General features: G+C 40.0%; 2 protein-coding genes across 5 annotated transcripts in view; one reads left to right on the forward strand and one right to left on the reverse strand.

Annotated features, from left to right (window-relative positions):
- The window catches only part of MYPN (myopalladin), a 112391-nt gene extending 110860 nt beyond the window's left edge, over window positions 1–1531 (reverse strand). For both annotated transcript variants that reach the window (XM_089510504.1, XM_089510505.1), the window contains exon 1: window positions 527–1531. The gene's annotated coding sequence lies outside the window, so the exon portion shown is untranslated. The remainder of the gene's footprint in view (window positions 1–526) is intronic.
- A 698-nt stretch (window positions 1532–2229) lies between these two features.
- Window positions 2230–24079, forward strand: part of HERC4 (HECT and RLD domain containing E3 ubiquitin protein ligase 4) — a 46539-nt gene continuing 24689 nt past the window's right edge. The window contains exons 1-10 of one of the 3 annotated variants that reach the window (XM_089510512.1): window positions 2230–2522; window positions 8486–8541; window positions 12124–12409; window positions 14449–14608; window positions 16298–16374; window positions 17251–17472; window positions 18293–18384; window positions 21055–21185; window positions 22377–22537; window positions 23901–23977. In XM_089510512.1, the coding sequence (XP_089366638.1) occupies window positions 12184–12409; window positions 14449–14608; window positions 16298–16374; window positions 17251–17472; window positions 18293–18384; window positions 21055–21185; window positions 22377–22537; window positions 23901–23977 (1146 nt within the window). In that variant the 5' untranslated portion in view covers window positions 2230–2522; window positions 8486–8541; window positions 12124–12183. The remainder of the gene's footprint in view (window positions 2523–8485; window positions 8542–12123; window positions 12410–14448; window positions 14609–16297; window positions 16375–17250; window positions 17473–18292; window positions 18385–21054; window positions 21186–22376; window positions 22538–23900; window positions 23978–24079) is intronic. The other 2 variants (XM_089510510.1, XM_089510511.1) reach the window with 2 other exon arrangements.

A 24079-nucleotide genomic window follows, 5' to 3' on the forward strand; every position in this document is an offset into this window, starting at 1 on the left:
GGCATGAAGTAATCAAATGTCTTCCCCAGAGAGCAATTATGCTCTTTTCCTACCTTTGTCCTGTCAATTAAATATTTATCTGTTTTGCACTACCATTAGACCAATACATGGAATGTAGCAAATACTGGGTGAGCATACTCAGATCTCAGTGTATGTCTTTCTTGGCTTAGTTAGTGTTATAAGTTAAGTTCCACCAAGGTTTACTGACACTGAAAGAAGGCCTGCTCTGCCTTCTACCTAATTTGACAAGTTCATCATTTTATCCAGTTTATCACACTAGTAGCTCTTTCTGCTGCTATCTCCAGCACACACAACCCTATGCTCCTGTGAATGGATACTCAAAGATAGACAATACTTGGAGTATCCATTCACAGGAGCATAGGGTTGTGTGTGCTGGAGATAGCAGCAGAAAGAGCTAGTGTGATAAACTGGATAAAATGATGAACTTGTCAAATCAGCCCATCTTAGTCCTATACTTTCTAAATGCACTGAACTACAATTGCCATCATCCCTTTCACAGCCATACCTGGTGGATACAGCATTCGGGAAGGCTGCTGTATATACGGTACCAACATTGCTTCTTGAACAACAACAACAAGTTTATTGATTAGTCAGCTGACCGTATCAAGAAATGCACAATACAAATTGCAAAATACAAACCAGAAAATCTGAGTGTCAAAATACATACGAAAATAAAACTTGGTCATATCTATAAACTCATATAAAATTAAGACAAGAGTTAAGAGTTAAAACCAATACTAGCTAAATAAAAGCAAATATAATAAAATAGGGTGCAAAATACATTAGACTCTTAAATAAGCAGGTTTTAGAATAAATAAATTTTGCAATACATCGCACTAGGTGTACATTCTCTCCAGAAAGGAGATAGGACTCTTAAGATGCGTGTGTCATTTAAACAGCATAGCTTCAAAGTGACCCAAAGCAGCTTTATTTTGGCCTGTCTGTTCGGGCCCTAACTGAAATAAAGAAATTGGCAGCATGAGCTTTCCTAAAGCCTGCTTTCTCAGATGCATAGATGGTGACCATATATGCATCTGAGGAAGCAGAAAGCCATGCTGCCAACTTTCTTTATTTTAGTCAGTCTCAAAGGTGCTACAAGATCTCTCTCTTGATACTAGAAAAACATTCATTTATATTAAGGCCAAGCTGCTGTGTGCTCCCAGGCCATTCCTGACTTATGGCGACCCTATCATTCCTAGGGTTTCCTTATCAAGATTTGTGTGGCTAATTATTACACCTTCAAAGGCAGAATTCAAAGATATAGATGTGTTTGTAGAATCAGTATATAACTATTAGAGAGCTCTTGACTGAAAGGAAGGAATTGGCAGCAGGTGCTTTTGTACACCAAAGTCTACTTCCTCAGATGCATTTGGATATAATAATAATGATGATGATGTAGAAAGATCTTGTAGCATCTTTGAGACTCACTAAAAGAAACCAATTGGCAGCATGAGTTTTCCTGGACTTCAGTGTACTTTCTCAGATGCATTTGGATAGAATAATGATGATGATGATGATGTAGAGAGATCTTCTGGCACCTTTGAGACTGACTAAAAAAGAAAGAAATGGGCAGCATGAGCTTTCCTAGAATTCAGTCTACTTCCTCAGATGCATTTGGATATGATGATGATGATGATGTAGAGAGATCTTGCAGCACTTTTGAGACTCACTGCAAGAAATTGGCAGCAGGAGCTTTCATAGACCACAGCCTAATTCCTCAGATGCATTTGGATATAATGATGATGTAGAGAGGTCTTGTAGCCCCTTTGAGACTGAAAGAAATGGGCAGCATGAGCTTTCCTAGACTTCAGTCTACCTCCTCAGATGCATTAAGTTAGACTGAAGTCTAGGAAAGCTCAAGATCTCTCTACATTATTATTATATCCAAATGCATGTGAGGAAGTAGACTGAAGTCTAGGGAAGCTCATGCTGCCTATTTCTTTCTTTCACTTAGTCTCAAAGGGGCTACAAGACCTCTCTACGTTGTTATTATTATTATTATTATTATTATTATTATTATATCCAAATGCATCTAAGGGAGTAGACTGAAGTCTAGGGAAGCTGATGCTGCCCATGTCTTTCTCTCAGTGAGTCTCAAAGGGGCTCCAAGGCCTCTCTAGGTCCCTCCAAAGGCAGGGGGCTTGGTGCAACCCTTCCCCTCAGTTCCATAAGAGCCATGAGGTGAATGATAAGTAAGCGAGGCCCAGGCTCCCTGGGTCCCTGAGCGGCCTACTCTCCGTAGCGCCTGAGGCGAAGCCCTGGCTCCCAGGCTGCCTCAGTGCAACGGGGCAGGGCCTGCTCTGCTACGCAAGGAGGAGGCTCAGAGGGCGAGGCGCTTGCGCGTTGCTGCCAGGGCCAGGCCTCTGTCTCCCGGCTCCCGCTCCTTCTCCGGCTGCCTCGCTCACTCCAGCGCCCGGCGGCGGGGAGCCCAAGAGGCCTGGCCTGGCCTGAGGGGACTCCGGGGCCGCTCCCAGGGCTGCCTCGAGGCGGAGGAAACGGCGGTGGGTAGGCCTGGCTCGGAGCCCCCAGGCAGGGAGGGAGAGAGAGAGAGATTGGGGAAGGAGCACGCCTTCCCTGGGCATCCCTTGCCTGCCTTCCCCTCAGGGAGACCCGCCATGCCTGGAGGGAGGAGCCTTAAGGACCAGGGTGGAATAATCCGGGTTGACACCGGTTTAACCGCCATGCTGTGGGACTCAGGGGTTTTATGTGTCCACACTGGAGAGATAACCCGGTTTGGTACCGCTTTAAGTCTTTTTCTGGCTCAAGGCTATGGAATTCTGGGAGTTGGAGGCCCCACAACAAACTCCAACTCCCAGAATTCCATAGCCTTGAGCCACTGATGCAGTTAAAGTATTGCCAAACCATGTTATTTCTCCAGTGTGGATGCAGCCTGGCTTGACACCGGTTTAACTGCCGTTCAGTGGGATCCTGGGGTATTATGGGTCCACACTGCAGGAATAAATCCGGTTTGACGCCGCTTTAGCTGCCATAGCTCAATGCTAGGGAGGGAAAAGAATACACCTGTATTCATTGAAATAAATAACAAGCTGCTTCTCATTTGTGACACTCAAAACCCAGTGCTGAAGCACATGCCTCACTCTGCCTAGTGGCCTGCCACATGGCAGACCCTGAAGATAACAGGTGTCAATGGTCCAAAACGCACTGCAGAAATAATCCAGTTTGAGACCACTTTAACTGCCCTGGCTCAGTGCTAGGGAATGTAGGGATTTTGTAGTTCTGTGAGACATTGAGGCTTCTCTGTCAGAGAGAGCTCTGGTGGCACAATAAATGACAGCTCCCAGGATTCCCTAGCACTCATGCACTGCAGTTAAAGTGGTCTCAAACCAGATTATTCTTGCAGTATGTTTTGGACCTTGGTTTTGTGAGGCGTTCCTCCTCTTCTGTCAGAGAGCCCTGGTGACATAACAGACTACAAACCCCAGGGTTCCATAGCACACAGTCATGGCAGCTAAAGAGGTGTCGAACTGGATTATTTCTGGATGCAGCCCTGTAGAGGGGCTAAATGCTATTGAAAATGTGGGTGTGGGGAGTGTTTTTGGAACGATGCTTCTTGGGGTACATATACACTGTAGAAATAAGGCAGTTTGACTGCACTTCAACTGCCCTCACTCCATCATCCCTCCATATTTACAGCTTTGATCTTTGCAGATTTGACTATTCATGGATTTGACTAATATGTTCTCTCTAGGAATATCTAGCTCCTCCAGTGCAACTCTGTGGTCAACTTTAACTAAAGGTTGCACTGAAAGACCTAGAGATTCCTAGAGAGAATACTACTAGGCATTTGTAGCTCCTCCAATGCAGTTCGATGGTCAGTGTCTGTCAGACATTGGCCACAGAGTTGTGCTGGAGGACCTAGAGATTCTTAGAGAGGTGTCCTCTCAGGTAAAAATATGGTGGTGGTGTTATTTGCGGTTTTTCTATATTCACTGGGATCTTGTGCCCCTAACCGTAGCGAATATGGAGGGACATTATACACTAGGATTTGTGGTTTGGTGAGGCACCAGCACTGTTTGACAGAGAAGGCTAAAGAGCTTGTAAAAACTACAAATTCTAGGAATCCATAGGATGGAGCCACAAGCACTTGTGGTTTGAGTGTGGGACGGCAACTCTGGAGGCCAGCTGTGGAGAGATCTTGTAGCACCTTTGAGACTGACTAAAGAGAGACGTTGGCAGCATGAGCTTTTGTAAACTTCAGTCTACTTCCTCAGATGCATTTGGTGGACTGGATGCCAAGCCCAGACATATATATGTCATTGGTATGTGAGGTTGTCAATTCAAATTACAAATCCTTTGTGCATAGAAATGAAGTTGCAGGCCCAGTTTTAAGGATGCTTGTTGGTGCACAAAGGCATAGGAAACTGGTCTTTGTGCTTCCATTCTACCAAATGAATCTGAGGAAGTAGTCTATGAAAGCTTATGCTACCAACTTCTCTCTTTAGTTAGTCTCAAAGGTGCTACAAGATCCCTCCACATACTGACTCTACAGACTAACACAGCTATATCTTTGAATTTTACCATTTTGGAGATTGGTACCTGTTGACGGACCTCCATTTTGAATATCTCTGGTTTGGAACAGAGTCTAAATATCAGAAATATGTTTCTTAATCCTTGAGAGCCTAAGGTATTTAAACATGTTACATTGTTAAGAATCAGGAAGTCAAATTTGCTTACAAGAAGAGTAATAATAGGTTTAGTTTAGAGACTGGAGAGATGGATGGAGGATAAGCAAGCCCAAGACATTTCTCTGCCAGAGGCAGAACAGGATATGATGATGAATAATACTCCAGGCCAGCCAAGTTACTTTGCCACGGAGAAGGAGGGAAAAAAGTATTCATGGCATTAAAAAAATACATCCGTATCCATTGAAATAACTAATAACCTGCTTCTAATTTGTGACACTTAAAATTTGGTGCTGAAGCACATGCCTCCCTCTTCCTAGTGGTAGGGCGGACCCTGAAGATACAGCTATCAATGGTCCAAAACACACTGCAGAAATAATCCACTTTGAGACCGCTTTAACTGCCTTGGCTCAATGCAAGGGAATTCTGGAAACTAGGCCTGTTACAGACTGCCAAAATAAAGCTGCTTGGGGTCTCTTTGGAGGTATGCTATTTAAATGATGCATGGGTCCTAAGAATCCGGAAGCTGCACCAAAGCTGCACTCCAGTGCTTAGGAATGGAGTGTGGCTTTGGCGCAACCTCCGGACTCTTAGGACCCATGCGTCATTTAAATAGCATACCTCCAAAGAGACCCAAAGCAGCTTTATTTTGGCAGTCTGTAACAGGCCTATGTTTTGTGAGACATTTAGCCTTCTCTGTCAGAGTGCTCTGGTGTCACAATAAACAACAATTCCCAGGATTCCCTAGCACTGTGCCAGGACAGTTAAAGATTATTATTAAAGAAGGGCCTCCATGAATGTGGAAAATCCACAAATAAAAAACAACCCACTATTCTTTTTACCCAAGATTTGCTTTTGGAATTTATACTATTTTTTAATATTTTCAGGCCGTGGATGACTGAATCTGTGGATAAAAAATCTGGATACAGAGGGCCAACCGTATCATAATAATAATAATAATAATACAGCTTATTTATAGACCGCTTTTCCAAAATAGATCAAAGCGGTGTACAGCAGAACAAAACAAATCAATTTGAAATAAAACATAACATATTACAATCATAATCAAATGATAAAACTACTAAAATTACAATTAAAAACTATTAAAACCATACAACTATTAAAACCCAATACAAACTAGCTGGATAAAACAATGTGCATATCGGGGGGAAACAATATCAGGATACATGGGGGAAAGCTTGTTGAAAAGAAAAGTCTTGAGGTTTTTTTCTAAAAAGGTCTAGGGAGGTGACAGAACGGAGCTTGTCGGGGAGGGTGTTCCAAATCTGCGGGGCTGAGATGGAGAATGCCCTTTGTGAGGTTGATGTATATCTCGTCTTTGAGACCCTCAACAAATGCTTCCCGACCGACCTGAGAGTGCAGGGCGGATTGTATGGGGAGAGGCGGTCCTCCAAGTACCCTGGGCCCAATCCAATATGGATTAGGGAGCTCTACAAGTGTGCATGGTAGCTCCCTGTGCACCTGAGACCAAAGGTTACTGGCAAAAAATGAGCAATTGTTTCAAAAATATGTGGGTTTCTTTTAACATGAGAGTATCAATAAAATAATATGTGGTGTGTCTCTTATATGTGGGTGAGAGAAAGGTAAGAGTGTACTGACCCATTTAGATGAGATCATAAGGAGAAGGTGCTAGGGAAAGGATAGTTGTTTAGATCACGTGAGGCTGTGACGATCTTCTGGAAATGTTGAACTGAAACTATGGGCTTAATTGAAGAACATGAAAACATGTTCTGGAATAAGGCAGATTAATTGTAAAATAAAGAACATGGTCATTTTTTTTAAAAAAGCTATTTGGAATTTGACTTTACTGTTTTATCCTAGAGTTGAGAGCCACTAGTTGAAACTCTTCTGTGTGAAAGTTTATTCTCTTTCACTTATAGTCAAAAAGTAACAATATGTTCTCTCTTATGTACTTGGAGGAGGGGTACGTGCAATAAATATTAAATATTTATTGCCTGCTTGAAAACCTGTGGGAAACACCTGTGGAACATAATTCTTAGTCTTGTGTTGAGATATGGGGATTCACAGTTTGTTAGTGTTCATTTTGAATCATACACGTTTTTCTGCTACATGTAAGTGATGTAGCAGAAGTGACTCATGCTGTGTGTATTTCTGGAAGCTTCAGGTTTATGTAGATCTTTCCACAGTTCTTTGGCATGTGATCAAAAGACAACTATAAACCATTTAAATGAAATAAAGCCATCAACAGGTTTACGTTTCACCCCATTTTTTTTCCAGTAATTAAATAGCTTCTCGTAAAATTTTAACAAAGCCACCTAAATGTTCTACAGTGCATTCTTATTATTTTCAGTGGAGTTTACTCCTAGGTAAGTGTATAGAACTGTAGTATTACAGTACAATACTACACTGATACAGGAATTAAATTCCCCTGTAATCAGTGGGTCCTACTGTGAATTAAGCATACATAAGATTGCAGCCACAGGTATTGTAGAATAGCAGTATAAAACAGTTTAGTGAGAGGAAAATAGATTGGATTGATAGTAATTTTAATAATTGATATTGATGTAGTGACAATTTGTGTAGTGCTGGTGCTCCCCACAACAGCCCCCATAACCACATCACTAAGGAGAACCCAAAGACATAGGCAACTATGTTGATCTATCTCTTTATTGGTGTGTATTTACTAGGTATTCATGTGTATGCATTTGTACACACCCAGTACGATTATTGGGAATTACTCCATGTCTGCCTCACCCCTCTTGCTGTGAGGATTGTAGCTAAACTGAGGGAAACAGAAAAGGTTGTGGTGTGTGTGTCAGATTATGTTAACAGAAAAACAACAACAATGCTTTGACCCTAAAAGCCTGGTTGTGCGCTGTCACTGGCAATTGATAGTTGTCATTAGGAAATGTAGTAAAGGTTCCAAATTTGAAAAGTCAGCCAAGTCTTTCTAATTTCTTGATGGTGTCACAGGTCAAGTTTTAAGTAATTCAATAAACTAAAAAAAATCTTGCATTTTAAAAACCAAAATCTGCTCTTCCCATCATGAGCTACAATGCTGTTAAAATGTAGTTTATTTGTACAACAACTTCTGCTACTTTTTGGTATACTGTAAAAGCCCAAGTTAAAAACAATACTGATTTTTAAAAAGTATTCTTTCAGATACCAAGGAAATTCTTAGGGACAGGTTTTTGTTGCTATATGAATTGTAGGGTCAGTCTTCATGGGTTCCCCCCCCCCCCTCATCTGTTTTAGCTTAAATTTCATTTTATCAAGATCTCACTTCCACTTTCAAAATTATTTTGAAGTGCTCTCCATTGGCATTTCACCTGGAACATTTTTTGTTTTGCCTTATGTTGCTAGCTAATTGAACTTTGTGCTTTGCCTAGTCATTGTACTGCAGCACTGTCCTCATTGCAATAACATGGAAAGTGGTGACTAAACTATAAAGAATATTTTGTGAAATCTTAGAAGTAAAATATGACAGTATCCTGAGATCTATATAGCAGTCTGTTGGCTGTTCCCGGTTGTTATATTTTTTGAGTAGCCTTATATGGAACTACAAGATCATGGCAAGGAGGTAAATGAGTGCTCATTCCATAGAACAGCAGGTAGGATTGCACTGTCTGTTTTTTTAAACAAAGCATTTTCTTTTGAGACAGCAGTAGAGAACATTTGTGAGTATTGTAATTAAAATTAAAGTCTGAAATTCACAATGTTTTTTCAGTTAGAATTTCTTTATACAGTTTTGGATGTTCTAATACAAGTGTTAATTTGTAGATTACTTGCTTGGGAAATTTGAATTCCTGTAACTTCTGTTTTGTCTTCTTGTATAACAGGTTGATGGAGAATTTGCAGTGATTGTAATGGACCAATGAAGGCTACTATATAACAAGTATGTTTCAGTTTAAGGCAGCACCATCTTGACTGTTTCCTATATCCGGTAGAATATAGTCAGTTATATATTCTTCTTTTTCGTTTGAAACTGCAGTCCTGTTAATCAGTCTGATTGAACACAGTAGGACTTATGTTTGAAGCAGATATATATTGGATTGGTCTGAAAAACAGTTGTGAGATTAGTTCACACCTAAAGACCTAGGCAAAAAACATGTGAAAATTGTTTGCTTTCCAAGTTGTTACTAAAATGTCCAGAAAAAAATAATTGTTACATTGACAGTACCTTTTGTTAATGCGAAGTGAAGTTGCATTGCTGGTTAAAACAGTGGCTAGGATCTTTTTGAATTAAACTGATCATACAGCAGGTCTTAGTGCCCATGCAAACAGGTATCCAGGATGTTGTTGCACAGTCAGAAGTTTGCAGCTTCCGAATATGGATTTTGTATGTGTGTGTACCTTCAAGTTGCCTGTCTATTTATGGTGACTCATGAATGTCATAAGATTTTCGTAGGCAAGAAATACTCAGTGGCAGTTTTGCCAGTTCCTTCCTCTAAAATATAGTGTTCAGGAACTTGCAGTACCCCATCTAACTACTATCCAGAACTGACTCTACTTAGCTTCCAAGATCAGACAGGATCTGGTGTCTTTAGGACATTGCTCCCCTATGCTGACAAGATTTTTGCCCCACCAGTGTTAAGTAAGATCTTCATTATGGTCTTTAAACTAGACTTATCATGAATTTTGTAACAGTCTCATGTCTTCTTGCTAATCCCCCTCTGCCCCTTTCGGTGATTTCAGTATTTAATGCATTCTGGTGGCTACAACGTAATGTTCTGGTTGGGTCTGTCGATAAGAATATTCTGTCTAACCTAAGACATGTATTCTGCAGGTGCAGGTAGCCTTGTTTAAGTGTACATGCTGATGTTTGAGAAGATGGACATACATGCTTTCAAACTTGTGTTGTTTTGATTACATTAATCAGGAATAAAAAATACAGTTGTGAAGTGCTATCCTGACTTCAGGAGATGACCAAAGGCCAACTGATCCAGCTTGAGGCCAGCTGAAGCTATTTTGATTCCAAACTACTCCCAGTTTAGGGATGTCAGGAATTAGGATTGTCCTCTCCCAAGAGTAACATAAATGTTGGCACTGTGGCTGTGTCTCTGAGCTGGAAGACATTTAGATATGGTATAACATGGATCTTCTGTGCCTCTCAAACATTCTCTGCTTCTTTTTGGCTGTTCTGCTCAAAGATGTTAACCAGCAGAGTAATTTTTGGTAAACGACTCTGTTAACAGATCTCTGAAATCGGCTGACAGAAGAGCAGTTATATAGGCAAAATAGGCATGTGCCTAATCCTAGCCTTCTAAAGCAAGCACATCTTTGATTTCACAGCCTGTTTCAGTGGCAAAAAATGGAGGGAAATTCCTGTGTATGAAAAACAATGGTAATAAACATTTTGACACATACAGCTTCGCCCTGCATAAGTAGACAATCCTAGGTTTGGCATAAGGGTCCAGCCCCCTTAATCAGTGGCATTTCTTATGCCAAATGAAGTGTCTTTGTCTTTAAGGTGTTACAAGATTCTTCTGTTATTTGTGCAAAAAGCTTAACAAAGCTGCTCTTGCCCACCAGTCAATGAATGTGGCTGTTTCAGTTTGCTTTTAATTGATGCTGGCCCATATTTTATATTTTAAGTTTTCTGGCATTAACCTGTCACTTTCATTGTTGATTTGTATTTTAATTTATTTGTATTTTAATGTTACTGTTTTAGTTAATTGCAGTATGTAATATTTATACAACATTTTATTGGTTTATGTTTTAATTTTGTAGACCAAAGTTTTTATTATTAATAGTTTAATAGTTTTTTAAAAATTGCTACAATATTTTCATCTGTAACCACAACCTTTCAGGTGGTTCAGATGTATTAAATTTGCCTATATGCAATTGTTATTGCCAACTAGTGTATACCCATTATATCGGTGGAACTTACATTTGTGTTGGTTTACCAAGTTCTCATTGACTTAGTGGGCCTACTCTAATTAAGATTAACAATTGGATTTAGACTTTATTTTACAACAGCTTTATGTTTAGGCTAGCACATGTTTTACTTACATAGGCGGGATACAGACGGGCAAAAAGGGGTGTATTCATGACGTCATGAAGGTAGAGCCTTCAGACGGGCCTTACCTGAATGCCTTCATGAACACGCCCCCCGCACGCCCCAAGCGGGAAGAGGCGGCATTAAAAAGGTGCTGCTTTTCTCCGCTTCTTTTCCGTTTGATGCGCAGCTGCGCAGCTCCGTCTGTAAGCTGCTGCACCGGTACGCCAGAATTGCTACGCCGCTAATTTAAGTTGCCCATTTAAAAGCTCCGTGTCTGCTGTGTCGCATAATGAGTCGGGGTCCTGGAACATGCGCAGTTTGCAGTCAGGCTTTAATTGCAGCGTCAGCTGCCATGCAGGTGTGGAAGCTGCAGCACAGCTGCAGCGCATTTTAAAACTCGTAACCCTAACCCTAACCCTAACCCTAACCCTAGAGCAACATGTACGCATGCGCTGCTTGGAAAGTTTGGACTTTAAAGTGAGCCCCTACACACATTCCTGTGCCATTTTCACCTAACAATAAAAACCCCTAAAACTGTAAATATTTACATATGTACAAGGGAGGTGATGGGGGATGGCAGGGGGACAGTGGTGGCAGCGGCGACAGCTGTGGCTGTGCATTGCAGATTCAGCAGGAGCGCGGGGACCAAAGGAGAGGAGGCATCCATGATGCTGGTGACACTGGCAAAGTGCAAGCGGGCAAGGATGCCAACACCAGCTGATCACCAGCTGGCAGGAGACCACCATTGTTCTTGGGCAGAGCGGGGAAAAAAGTTTTAAAGGGGCTTGGGCACTTTAAATGTGCCCATAGGCTTTCTGCCGCCGCTGCTTAGCGCTGCAGCTGCGCAGCTGCGCATCCGCCAGCCGGCAAAGGAAAAAAAAAGCCCCGTTTTTGGCCGCCCGTGAGGAAGGTGCCTCTCTCTTTGCAGCGTCCTCCGAGGCGGCGGTTTGGAAACTGCGGGTCAGAAACGGCCCCAGGTGAGGCGTCTTCACTGCCCCCCATGTGGAAGCCCCATCTCCTGAGCCACACCCCCGGGGCGGGCGGTCTGGAGGCTCCGTATTCAGCAGAATACACCTCCAAGACGTCTTCCCCTGCCCGTTTGTATCCCGCCATAGATTTCTCATTAGGTTGGAAATGCTAAAGCTTGTTATTCTGTCATCACAGTTGATTTAATATATAATTCAGATGCTAGTTCTTTGTATCATAACCTATTTCTAAAAGAAACAAATTAGTGATATGCTATCAGAAATATTGACAGTTTTAATATTTTGAGATTAAAAAACCAGTAACTCTTGCAGAAAAGTTATTTAAAATTAAAACTTGTTATATTTCAGGACAGCAATCATATTTGAAGACAGAATTTTTTACACTTCTGAAGTAACAGGTTTCTTATAATGAAATATGACATTCTTGCCATTTTATTTTAATGTATTCTAATCTTGTATACTAATGCTAATTTATTTTTCCCCATAACAGTGATGTTGGAAGATTATCTTTGAATGCTGAAGCTGGCAAGTCATCAAGAGGGCTGGCAACATGTTATGTTGGGGAAATGCTTCTTTTGGACAGCTTGGCTTGGGGGGCATTGATGAAGAAGTTGTTTTAGAACCTAGAAGGTGCAACTTTTTCCTGAATAAAAAGGTTCAAGATGTAGGTTGTGGACTAAGGCACACTGTGTTTGTCCTGGATGATGGAACTGTGTATACATGTGGATGTAATGACTTGGGACAATTAGGACATGAAAAATCCAGAAAAAGACCAGGTAAGTGCAAAAAAACAGTGTCTTGTTGAGATTCTATAGCTTTAGTACCATATTTGAAAGTTGGTTTTATGTGTGTGAATACGTATGGTTAATGTGTTGAGTCAGAGTAGTTAAAAAAACACCAAGTTCTTTTGATAGAGCTTTTAACGATTCCTTTTGGAAAAAATATTTATGCATAGAATGTCATGTTTTTAGAACATATTTGCAGAATCTTATCTAAGACATATCAGAACTGCAACTTTACTACTTTTTTAATGTTTCTCTTTGCTCTGGATATTTTTTTGAAATGTAATTTGAACTCAGAGATAGTAGACTGTGCTTTAAACATTTTTACTGTCAAGTATATTATTAATTAATTAATTTTATTAGATGTATATCCTGTCTTTCTCCCAAAATAGAATTCAAGGTGGCTTACAATAATTTTAAAGAGATAGAACAAAAACATTAATTATAAAAGTTAAAATAATTAAATAATACCAATAATATTGATACATAACAATTAAAAACATAGCATAGTTAAAACAATTTTTAAAAATTAAAAACATGAAAGGATTAAAAGATATAAAGAATCTCCATATGCTTAAAACGCACTTTCTCTTTAATATAAACTTGAACAATAGTTTTATTTTCCACAGGTGATCAACTATATGAATTTTGAAGGAAAAACCACAATTGATACATATTATTGGAGCCCTGGCGGCGCAGTAGTTAAATGCCTATACTGCAGCCACTTACTCAAAACCAAAAAAGGTTGCGAGTTCAGTACCAGCAAAAGGGCTCAAGTTGTGAAACTCAGGCTTGCATACTTCCAAGGTTGCTAAAATGAGTACCCAGATTGTTGCGGGCAAATAACTTACAGTTGTAAGCTGCTTAGATGCTGTTAGTTCAGTATGAAACGGTATATAAATGAAGCTGTTTGTTTTGTTTTGTCATTTATAATTGAGTCTTACATAGTTCCCCCCCCTCCCCTAGTTATCTGTTCACAAGTACAAAATATCGTATGTGAAATGCAAAATGGAAAGAAGGATGTGTGTGTAAAGGAATCCAGCAGACTCTTTGAGATTAACTGGTTTATTTCAGTATAAGTGTTTGTGGATATCAACACATCTTCTTCAGATATAGATAATATAAAGAAAGATTTCTAGACATTGTTTTACTCCATATGTTTTAGCTCTCAATTAGATTTAATTCCATCCAGGGTACAATTAGATGTGATTTAAGAAATCTTTGATTAAGATCTCCCATATTTGTTCTGACACTTGGGGCTCCACAAATTAAACTGGGACTGTTAACACTATGGAGGAAGATTTGCTTTTTCTGAATAAAATTATATCTCTCAGCTGCTGTTTCTACTTTGGATGGAAACTTACAGATCTTTCTTCATTAGGATAAAAAAGAAAGAAAGAAACTGCATTAAACACAGATACTGTGTATGGACGTGAGAGCTGGACAATTAAGAAAACGAATAAAAAGAAAATAAATTCATTTCAGATGTGGTGCTGGAGAAGAGTGCTGAGGATACTGTGGACAGACCAAAAAAACCCCAAATAAATGGGCCCTAGAACAGATCAGGTCTAAGAGTTCTCTGGAAGCCAAGATTGTTAAACTGAGGCTGTCTTACTTTGGCCATGTCATGAGAAGACATAACTCATTAGAAAAGACTATAATACTAGGAAATGTGGAAGGGAAGAGAAAGAGTAGAAGACCACATGCTAGATGAGTGGACTCCATTAAGGAGACGATGGGTATGCATTGCAAGAACTGAGGAAAGTAGTGGAGGATAAGGAGTCTTAGAGATGTCTCATCCACAGGGCAGCCATGAGTCAAGATTGACTTGAGGGTGGTTAATAACAACAACAAAGAGAGATACATTGTGGGCTAGTTGTGGGATAATGAATCAAAGAATCTCTAGCTAACATAAGAGAGAGCTGATCTGCTTGAACTTTCACTGTTTCTGCTGTTTCAGCTGTGGTTAATATCCTGAAAATATTTTGGTGACAAAACTTTCAAATTATGCCCCCTCCCTCCATTGTTTACAGAACAGGTTGGTGCCCTAGATGCTCAAAATATTGTAGCTGTTTCATGTGGAGAAGCCCACACGCTAGCATTAAATGACAAGGGTCAAGTCTATGCTTGGGGTTTTGCTGCAGAAGGACAGCTTGGCTTGCCTGGAACCGAGGAATATATCAGAGTACCCAGGTAAATCTAAATGATAAAAAACGACTTTAAAAAATTAACCTCTTTAAAAAATTCTTATTTTATCATTTGTTGAAACCCCCCTCCCCCCCCTCAAAATGTTATTGTGGCATCTTTGCACATTTAGAATTTTGTCAGGTACAATTTTATACAAAATATTCTACATCTATTTGTTCTTGACAGCTGTTGTAATGTAATAGTTGAATTGAGAAATCCCTGGTTTGAGTCTTATATTCATTACCCATGCAGACAGTCCTCTCCTTCTCAGTCTTAGGCCTGAAACACATTGGCAAGATTGTGCGGCTTCCGGCTGCTTTGGTGGTGGAGCGTGCACATGATGTGTGCGTTCAGAATGGCCAGATGCTGGTTTGGGGCCGCCAGAAAAAGGAGTGCAAAAACAGCACTCCTTCGCCACAATCCGTTTGGAGCTGTGGCCAGCCTCAGGACCACTGTGGCCAGTCACCATGGTCCCATGCTGATCGGGGGGTGAGTGTGGCTGGAGCGGCCTCCAGGTTGGCCGCCTGCTTCATCCCTTAGCCATTAAATTTCATATAAAAATAATACTGGCTATTATAGGCCTGTCTTACAGCATTGTTGTAAAGCTTAGTTAATTAATGTATGTTAAGTACGAGCACTTCTTGAAATTGTATAAATAATATAATCTAAGATGTAGCGTTTTTTCAAATAATTTTTTGTGCCCCAAATGACTACACTGGATTTTTATTTCTGTATAATAGAGAGGCATGTACATTTCAGCATCTCCAAGAGAGTAATTTGATCTGTTCTGTGCTTATGCTTAGAATTTTTTTTGTAGCTGCCTGGTACCTGTACCTTTAAGCGTATCACTTGTTTTTCATCACATAGCAGTTACATCATTATTGCAGTAGCAAGTCTTTGTATCAGTCTAAAAACTCTACAATGTAATACTGATGTCTTCTAAACATTTACTGTATATACTGATGTATATGTCTAGAAATTTTGGCTGAAAAACTGAGTCGACTTATCTATGGGTCAATGTAAGTACTGTACTTTAACTCTTAGTTTAAAAAAACGGAACCAACCCCTTGTACAAGGCAAGAGCGTAAGCTATCATGGAACACTGATCCCCCTTCCTCCATTCTCTCATCCATCCAGTCTTTAGTACGAACGCAGTTATGCCTGCTAGAATTTGCTAAATTCTTTGGCATTGTTTTACTTTCTTTCATCCTTTAGATCCTTTGTTACATGCCCCTAGGTTTTGCCCTCGACTTATCCATGAGTCATATCAAAATCCATTGTTTTGGCCCCAACACCTGCCCTCGACTTATATATGAGGTTGACTTATAGTTGAGCATATACAGTATTTGTATAATACCCTTGTTCTAATAAAAACCTATTATTCTCTAATGACTTTTCTTTTAGTTCAATTACTAGATTAGACAGTGGTCCTGTGGTAGCAAGATGCTTTGCATCTGCTGCAGTAGTGTTTGCATTGGTTTTCCTCAGCAGTTCCTTCTGTTTCTGATACCTAGGACAATTTGAAAAGTACCTTGAAGATTTAGTACTGTGGCCTGTGGGAAGAAAAATGAATTGCTGAATCCCAGTATCCAGATCTAGAGCATGCAGACTTCCGGGTCACAGTCAGTGGCTGCAATCTAGAGATGTGTTTGATTAACTTCACATGCTTAGTGTAATTATTTCTTATTTCTCTAGAAACATTAAAAGCTTGTCAGATGTCCAAATAGTGCAAGTTGCCTGTGGCTACTATCACTCACTTGCATTATCCAAAGGTAATCAGTCTCTTTGCGTTGTTGGTGTAGTATTCTATGTAATTTCAAAATATATAAATTCTTTTTAATTTTAAAATATGTTGCACTGTCAATAAAAGCTACACTAAAAGACCCCAGACAGTAAAACATGATGTCTCTTATAGTTTTGGTTTTGCTAAGGAAATGAAGGTTGAACAGCAACGGTATTATGTCCCCCCCCCCCCACACACACACACGGTAATATTTAAAAGTTTCTTCACTTTTGCATTTTTGTTGTGTTTCCCACTAGAACGTCTTTCTTATACCTTTCTAGTTTTTTTTTACTGCTGGCCTAATCACTAAGTGTGTACTTCAGATTTGAAATGGAAAAAGAAAGATTTTATAAAATTCCCTTAAATTATGGCTTTTTGAGTGATGGGGTTCAGTTAGATGTCTTTGTACAGTGTGCCCACATCATACATGGGCACATTATATGCTGCTTTTTTCGACGCCATGCGCCGGAAGAAACAATGGTGTGTGCTCCTGTGGTGCACGTGCGTCGCTGCGAGCACAAGCCCCATTACTTGCAACGGGGCTCGAGCATACGTGTTTTTTGTTTTCCGCGGGGGGGGGGGGGGTCCAGAACGGATACCCTGCATAAAACAAAGGCACACTGTGTATACATTTATGGTAATAATGATGTTGTTAACTCATGAACTCCTATAAATTGTGTGCCCTGTTATGACAATTAATCCCAGTAGCACATTTGTGTATTCAGTTCTGGAGTATTTTGGATTTTGCTGAATCTTTCTTGTTCCTGTTTGAATTCTGTAATGTAAACTAATGGAATCATTGGAATCTTAGAATGACACAAATTATTACAATCTGAAATGGGTATCCTTTATTTTTCTCCAACAGGAAGTGAAGTGTTTTCCTGGGGCCAGAACAAACATGGTCAACTAGGTTTAGGTTACGACTATAAAAAGCAGACTTCTCCACAACTGATTAAATCTTTATTAGGAATACCGTTTGGACAAATTGCAGCTGGCGGGGCACATAGCTTTGCACTTACACTTTCTGGAGCTGTCTTTGGGTGGGGGCGTAACAAATTTGGTCAACTTGGTCTTAATGATGAAAATGGTAAGTATTCAATAATGCTTTCCTTTAATTTTAAAGATAATACTGTTGGTTACTTTTTAGAAAAAAAGATAGAATATGCTTCTTGCTCACTTCTGAACAGATCCCTTGTATTGAAAGCCTGCTAAATCATAGAAAGTTGCTGAAATGACTCTCACTCTCAATGTGGTGTTCATTTGCTCTGTACATTATGTTCTGTGGAATTTCATTCATCATAATGTAACAAAGTGCCTTTATAAAATAGTGATAGCTAAACTACGGTCAGAAAATAGCTAGTACAGTCTACTTGCATAACAGCCAATTTCACCAGTCATAGTACTTTTTCCAAAGTCACATGGTAGCTGGGAAGGAAGGCAGAGATATCCTTGATAAGAGGAGATGCTTACTCTAGGCAGCCTGTTCCTCTGATGCCTGCCTTACAAGGAGGAGTCCTTGAAATCATGCTGTCTGAGAAGGCTGACTTGTGTCATAGGATGGGTGATTGTCCATGCTAACTTTACCAGAGCACCTGGGTTCCTTGAACAGACACCCCTGGAAGGCACGTTTTGGAGGAATTGTCTGCTCATAGCTGGCAGTCTTTCCCTCCCATTGATAACATTGACTATCTTTCTATGCTGCCTTGTTCCCTCAAATGTTTTCCTCCAGCATTTTCCCATGCCCTAAGCATTTTCCCTGCAGCTCTAGGAGTGTTCCTCAAGCCATCTACACTGACATAGTTACTCAACAGGATCTTTTTCTTTCAGTAGTTGAATCTTTTAAAAAGCATGTGTGTAATTGGTTACAAAATGTATATTACATGTAACTGAACTATTATTATTTCCAGACAGATATGTTCCAAATCTTCTTAAGTCACTAAGATCACAAAAAATCGTTTACATCTCCTGTGGAGAAGATCATACAGCAGCTCTTACAAAGGTACATACTTTGGGCCCTTGGTATCCGGTGGGGTTTGGTTCCAGGGCCCCCCATGGATAACAAAATCTGTGGATACTCAAGTGCCATTAAGTACAGTGGCATAGTAAAATGCTATCCCTTATATAAAATGGCAAAATCAAGGCTTGCTCTTTGGAATTTATATATTTTTCAAATACTTTCAAGCCATGGATGCTTGAATTCATGCATAAAAAAATCTGGATATGGAGGGCTGATTGTACTAGAAAAACGGTGTCATGCCTCAATTAGTTTATTGCTGATTTTATGTTCAGATTGGCTGTACCTTTTATGCTGTTCATTTTGAGTTTAGGGTTGGGGATTAAAAATAAGGCACATGGTAGTTCTTGATAGCTTTTACTTGTAAACCAGCTGTTTCAGCAGTGCAGGGTTTATCAGTCAGTAATGCTAGGACTGGAGCTGAAAGGAGTCAAGTTCAGTCAAACTAATATTCCTGTTGTGATTGTCCTTCATTTGATCTGGTCTTTCTAATCTAGGCATGGGCAATCTGAGCTGGGTGCCATCAGGGGTCTTGGCTCTGTCCTTGAGGTGATCATGTCTCTGGCTGATAAATTGAGTACCTTTGCTTGTGCCACATTCTGCCTAATTGGAGAAGATATGGGCAAAGTCCCAGCTGAGCCTCACACTCTAGGGACATTTCCAAGCCTCATGTATCTGTCACAAACTGGCTTCATTGCACCTTACATTTTTCCCAGTTGGGAAATGCAGGAGAAGTGGGGTTATCTTCAAACACTGTTTAGCAAAAACTTTTGAGCATTTTCTTGAAGCTCAGCTCCAAAAGTTGTGCCTGATTAAGAACCTTACTATGCTTAATTATGTCATAATGTTGGCTTTTGGTATTTTTAAATTGTGATCTTTTTAACGTGTAAGCTGTCTTGAGTCCCAGTCTTGAGGAAAAGTCAGGATATAAATAAAGGTGAGGAGGAAGAAGAAAAGGACTGATGGCCAGTGGTGGCTGGTGGCTTCCATAGCTGCATCTGCACTTCAGGAATAATCCAGTTTGACACTACTTTAACTGCCATGGCTCAAGGCTATGTAATTCTGGGAATTGTAGTTTGTTGTGAAACCAGATCTCTGACAGAGAAGGCTAAATGTCTCACAAAACTACAATTCCCAGAATTCCATAGCATTCAGCTATGGCAGTTAATGTGATGTCAAACTGCTTTATTTCCACAGTGCGGATACAGCCCACATCAGCAGGATGATGAATCTTAGAGTAGACCTGAAAAGATTTCTGTAAGGTACTAAACCTTTTTACTAAATTGGTTCAACTTTGAATAGCTCATTGAAAGCAATCTTTCAGTGGGAGGATTGGCTGTCCCACACATATGGGAAGCCACAACTGCTGAGGGCTTGATGTTCTCGTCCTACATCCTTTGAAGAGGGATGTGCTGCCAGTTATTTTTCTGTGAGTGCTTCCCCATTACCACACATTTCAGTCTTCATCCAACCTTTTCAGTTTGATGATTCATGTTTTGCACTGGTCTTCATATGCCTATGAACTGGAATAAAAGAAACTGAGAGTATCTTAACCACAACGTGTAAATTAGTACTGACTTGTTGACAAAGGGAAAGGGAAAGAAAAACTCGTGTTTATATTACTACAGAGCTGTATAAGCCCTGTCAGATTCTTTTGCATCCAGCATGTGTTCTAGTCCTGGGTAGTGATGAATGTCTTCTTTTGCTAAGGAAAAATATTTTCCTTTGCCATGAAAAATACTGGGTGAACTTGGGCAAGTCACATGTTCTCAGCCTCAGGGGAAGGCAAAGGCAGCCCGCCTCCGAACAAATTTTGCCAAGAAAACCTCATTATAGGATCACCTTAGGGTTGCCATAAGTTGGGAATTACTTGAAGGCACACAACAACAACAATAAGAAAGATCACAGTTTATCATTTTGTGCTTTCCAATGTAATATGACACACTTTGCTTGAATTAAGCAGCCATTAATATGTTGTAGTTAAAATTGGAATTTACCTGCAAGCATGAATTTAATTTATATGAGTTTTAGTGTCAAACCTGGGCACTTATTTCAGTTAGTAATGTGGAGAAATAAATCATGTACTTCTTTTTAAAACTGTTACTGGGATTGTGAGTTCTTAAAGGTTTTAGTGAAATAAACGTGAAAGTGAAGACAATAAAGTTACTATAGATGAAGACAAAATGACGTCAGATAACATTTTATAATACCTCTAGTTGTTCAGCCTGGTATTACTGATAAGCAGCAACAACAAATGCTGCTCTTTAACTTATCCCAACATTATAATTGAAATGAAAGTGCAAGTCTCTCAGGTGTTTACACTTGATCTCCAACATTTTCTAGGCCAGTGACTCTTAATTTCTGTTTTCGAAAGACCCCCTTAAATATCTTTTGATGCCACTAGGATTAGGGCCCAATAGAGAGGAATTGTGAAGTCACTGGGAAGCAGGCTCAGGCTCAGCATCTCTAGTTTGCTTCCCAGCAGCCAAGGGAGGGAGCAAAGGCCACTGACGTCACACACCCATAGCCAAGAGCGCACCCAGGGGCTCACTATCTATTTGTTCAGTACATCATTCTCTAGACTCTAGAGATTCTTTTTTTCTTTCCTTTAAAAGTTTCATAACATCCATTTTTGTTGATTGTTTTTTGTTTTAGGAAGGTGGGGTGTTTACTTTTGGAGCTGGAGGCTACGGGCAGTTAGGTCATAACTCTACTGGCCATGAGATAAACCCAAGAAAAGTTTTTGAACTTATGGGGAACATTGTCACACAGATTGCCTGTGGAAGGTAAGATTAATCTTAATGCAGAATGAAATTACTTTATTGAATTTTCATCAACTTTGAAAGGTGTAAGATCTATTTATACCTTATGGTTGTTACCAAGTAGTTTTTAGAGAGTATGGCCCATTTCCTTCTTCGTGCCATATGTGATGTTGAGAAATGGGTTGCACCAGAGTGCTATGATGGATTCAGGACTTGGGGATTATGAATGGTATTGTTCTGATATTTGGCCTGTGCATTTGGTATGGGAAGACTGGATGCAGCCCCTCCACTCAACAGTTGATTGGTGGCTTCAAAGCATTTGGCTGTTGAGACCCAGGTTTGTGTATATTACATCTTAGATTGAAAAGCAGAAATCAAGTATGCTCTAAGCATGATTAGTAAGTGGACAGATAGCTATAGGATAGTAAATAAAAATCCTGTGACTTTCAAAAATGACAGTTTTTAAAAGGTGGAGTAACAATACCCCAGCTATAGGTATTAATTGTTTCTGGAACTGTTTTTTACTTAAATAAAATTGTTTTTGGAAAGTACGTAGGGGAAAATTAGAAGCTTGGAAATCTGTTCTAGAAGAAATACAAAACAAAAACAGCCAAGTAGAACTTTTCTGATGCTGTTGCTTTTTAAAATACTTGTTTGATCACAATTGTAATTTTTAATGCAACTTTAATTACAGTTGCTTGCTTCTCTTTTCCCTTACATTTGGATGTTGAATTAAAGGGAGGGGGAATGGTCTTAGAGAGCAGGTTGAATTCCATCACATTCAGTCATGGCAGCTAATGTGGTTTCTGCTCTATCAGATTGCAAGCTCCATGCTTTTCAGGGGGCATATAATTTCTTCTGATAGTTCTTTCACAGTGGAACTTCGGAGCTGTCTCCTGTCCTTGTTTTTCTCTGTATCTTGACTAGGAAAGAAGACAGAGATGCTACTTAGTCATTTCAGAAGCTTGTGCTTTCTAAACATCCATTGATGATGTTCAGATCTAGCTGACTAGATGGCAGAAGTACTATCCTTTGCCATGCTGCCCCTGCCCCATAACAGTTTTTATTTCATTACCTTGGAAACAGTAATCTCTGTGATCATATAAGTTTAGTGACAAATGAACCTTATCACTTATTTTTATTTTGAGTAACTCTTTGCAATATACTGTAGAATTCTATTTCTTAACTTTTGGATTTAACTTCTATTTGACCTAGGCAGCACACGTCTGCATTTGTTCCTTCAACTGGAAGAATTTATTGTTTTGGTCTTGGAGGTAATGGACAGTTAGGCATGGGATCTACCAGTAACAGGAAAAGTCCTTTCCCAGTAAAAGGAAATTGGCTTCCTTATAATGGCCAGATTCCCCAGGATTCAGGTAAATGCATGTATAGTTCAGTTATATATTATTGGTGGGAGGGAGTAGGGCTGTGAGCTCTACTTTAGAGATACTGTGAGAATGGCTTGGAGGATGGATTTGTTTGTAGCATAGCTATACTTCGCTAGATCTTTGCTCCCCTTAACTGTAATGAGCCATTTTCCTTTGAAAACATTTGTTAAACAAGGAGAAACCTAATTTTGGGCTAGAAGTGTTCAATGACAGTGTCAAATCATACAGGGCTCCCTTGTGTTTTGACAACTTACTTTCCAACAATTTGCTCTTTCAACCATTCACGTTATACCCAGAACCCATATATTTGATGTGTTGGTCTGCTCCTTTAACCACATGTGGAATTAATGGTTTCTGGTTATAATTTAGAAAGAAAGAGTAAGTCATCAAAAATGGTCAAAAGAGCAGAGGTGAGGTCTACCATAAACAAGACGAAGGAAAGCAGCAGCAGCTGTAACCACAGCCATGTGGCTGAAGTCCAGTGAAGGGAGCAGATTGATGGAGGGGAGGGGAGGTGGAGAGGCTGATGGGATGAATGGAGGCACACACAAACACACAAATAGGGTGGGTGGAGCTGGGGTAATATCCTCCATCCCCCAATTCTCCCTGCAATGGAGGGATGGAGGCAGTCAGGCTGAGGCAAAGGAAAGATGCAGTAATTGCAGCCACCCCATCAACCCTTCCCCATGCGAGAGAGCAGAAAGTGGCCAGAGGCATGGTGGGTGAGTGAAGAGGGTGGATTGGCCTCTGGGTGATCAGGGGGGATGATGGTACTGGCAGAGGCATGTGCACTTGTGCGCGTGCACACACACACACACACACACACACACAAAGAGAGGGAGGGAAGGAGCCGATCTAGGATAGTATTCCCCATTCCTCTGTCCAGTTAGCGCAAGGCTAGCCAGCTTGTACCTTTGGAGAGCATGGGGAAGGGAAAGAGCATGGAGAAGGGAGAGAGGAAAATACATCTCGTGGATTTAAAGGAAGGGTTTATTTATGTGTGTCAGGGATTCTTTTTTCTGGGGAAAATTGTCCTTTGTCTTAGGGTTCCCCCCTTATTCTACAGGTTAGGGACCAGAGCACACAATTTTGATGATTTCTGCTTTTTGACCCTAACGTGTCAAATAAGTGTGGGAAGCCTATGTTTGTCAATGTGTTTTCAAAAGATGGTTGCTGTGCATGTTGTCAAACATGTTATTCAGACTTGCTCCTACTAGAATTAATTGACTTTATTTTTGCAAAAGTAACATTTCTCAAATGTATAAATAATACCAAAACAAAGAGCAATTCCAGTATGATGTTCTGTTCAAATTACCCTCTTGATATTTATATCATCTTGTTTTAATTATAGATGGAGAAGAATACTACTGTGTAAAGAGGATTTTCTCTGGTGGAGACCAAAGTTTTTCACATTATGTTACTCCACAGGTACTTCATCTAATTTTTTAAATCAATAAGCTATCTTCTCTGTTCACTCAGTATGGTTTCTAGAGCTCAACCAAGAAAGTTGGCTACAGCAACTTTGACTTA

This window comes from Sceloporus occidentalis, unplaced genomic scaffold, assembly GCF_023333645.1.
Source record: "Sceloporus occidentalis isolate IW3139 unplaced genomic scaffold, rSceOcc1.0.p SCAF_2, whole genome shotgun sequence".
In the NCBI taxonomy this organism is placed as follows: Eukaryota; Metazoa; Chordata; class Lepidosauria; order Squamata; family Phrynosomatidae; genus Sceloporus; species Sceloporus occidentalis.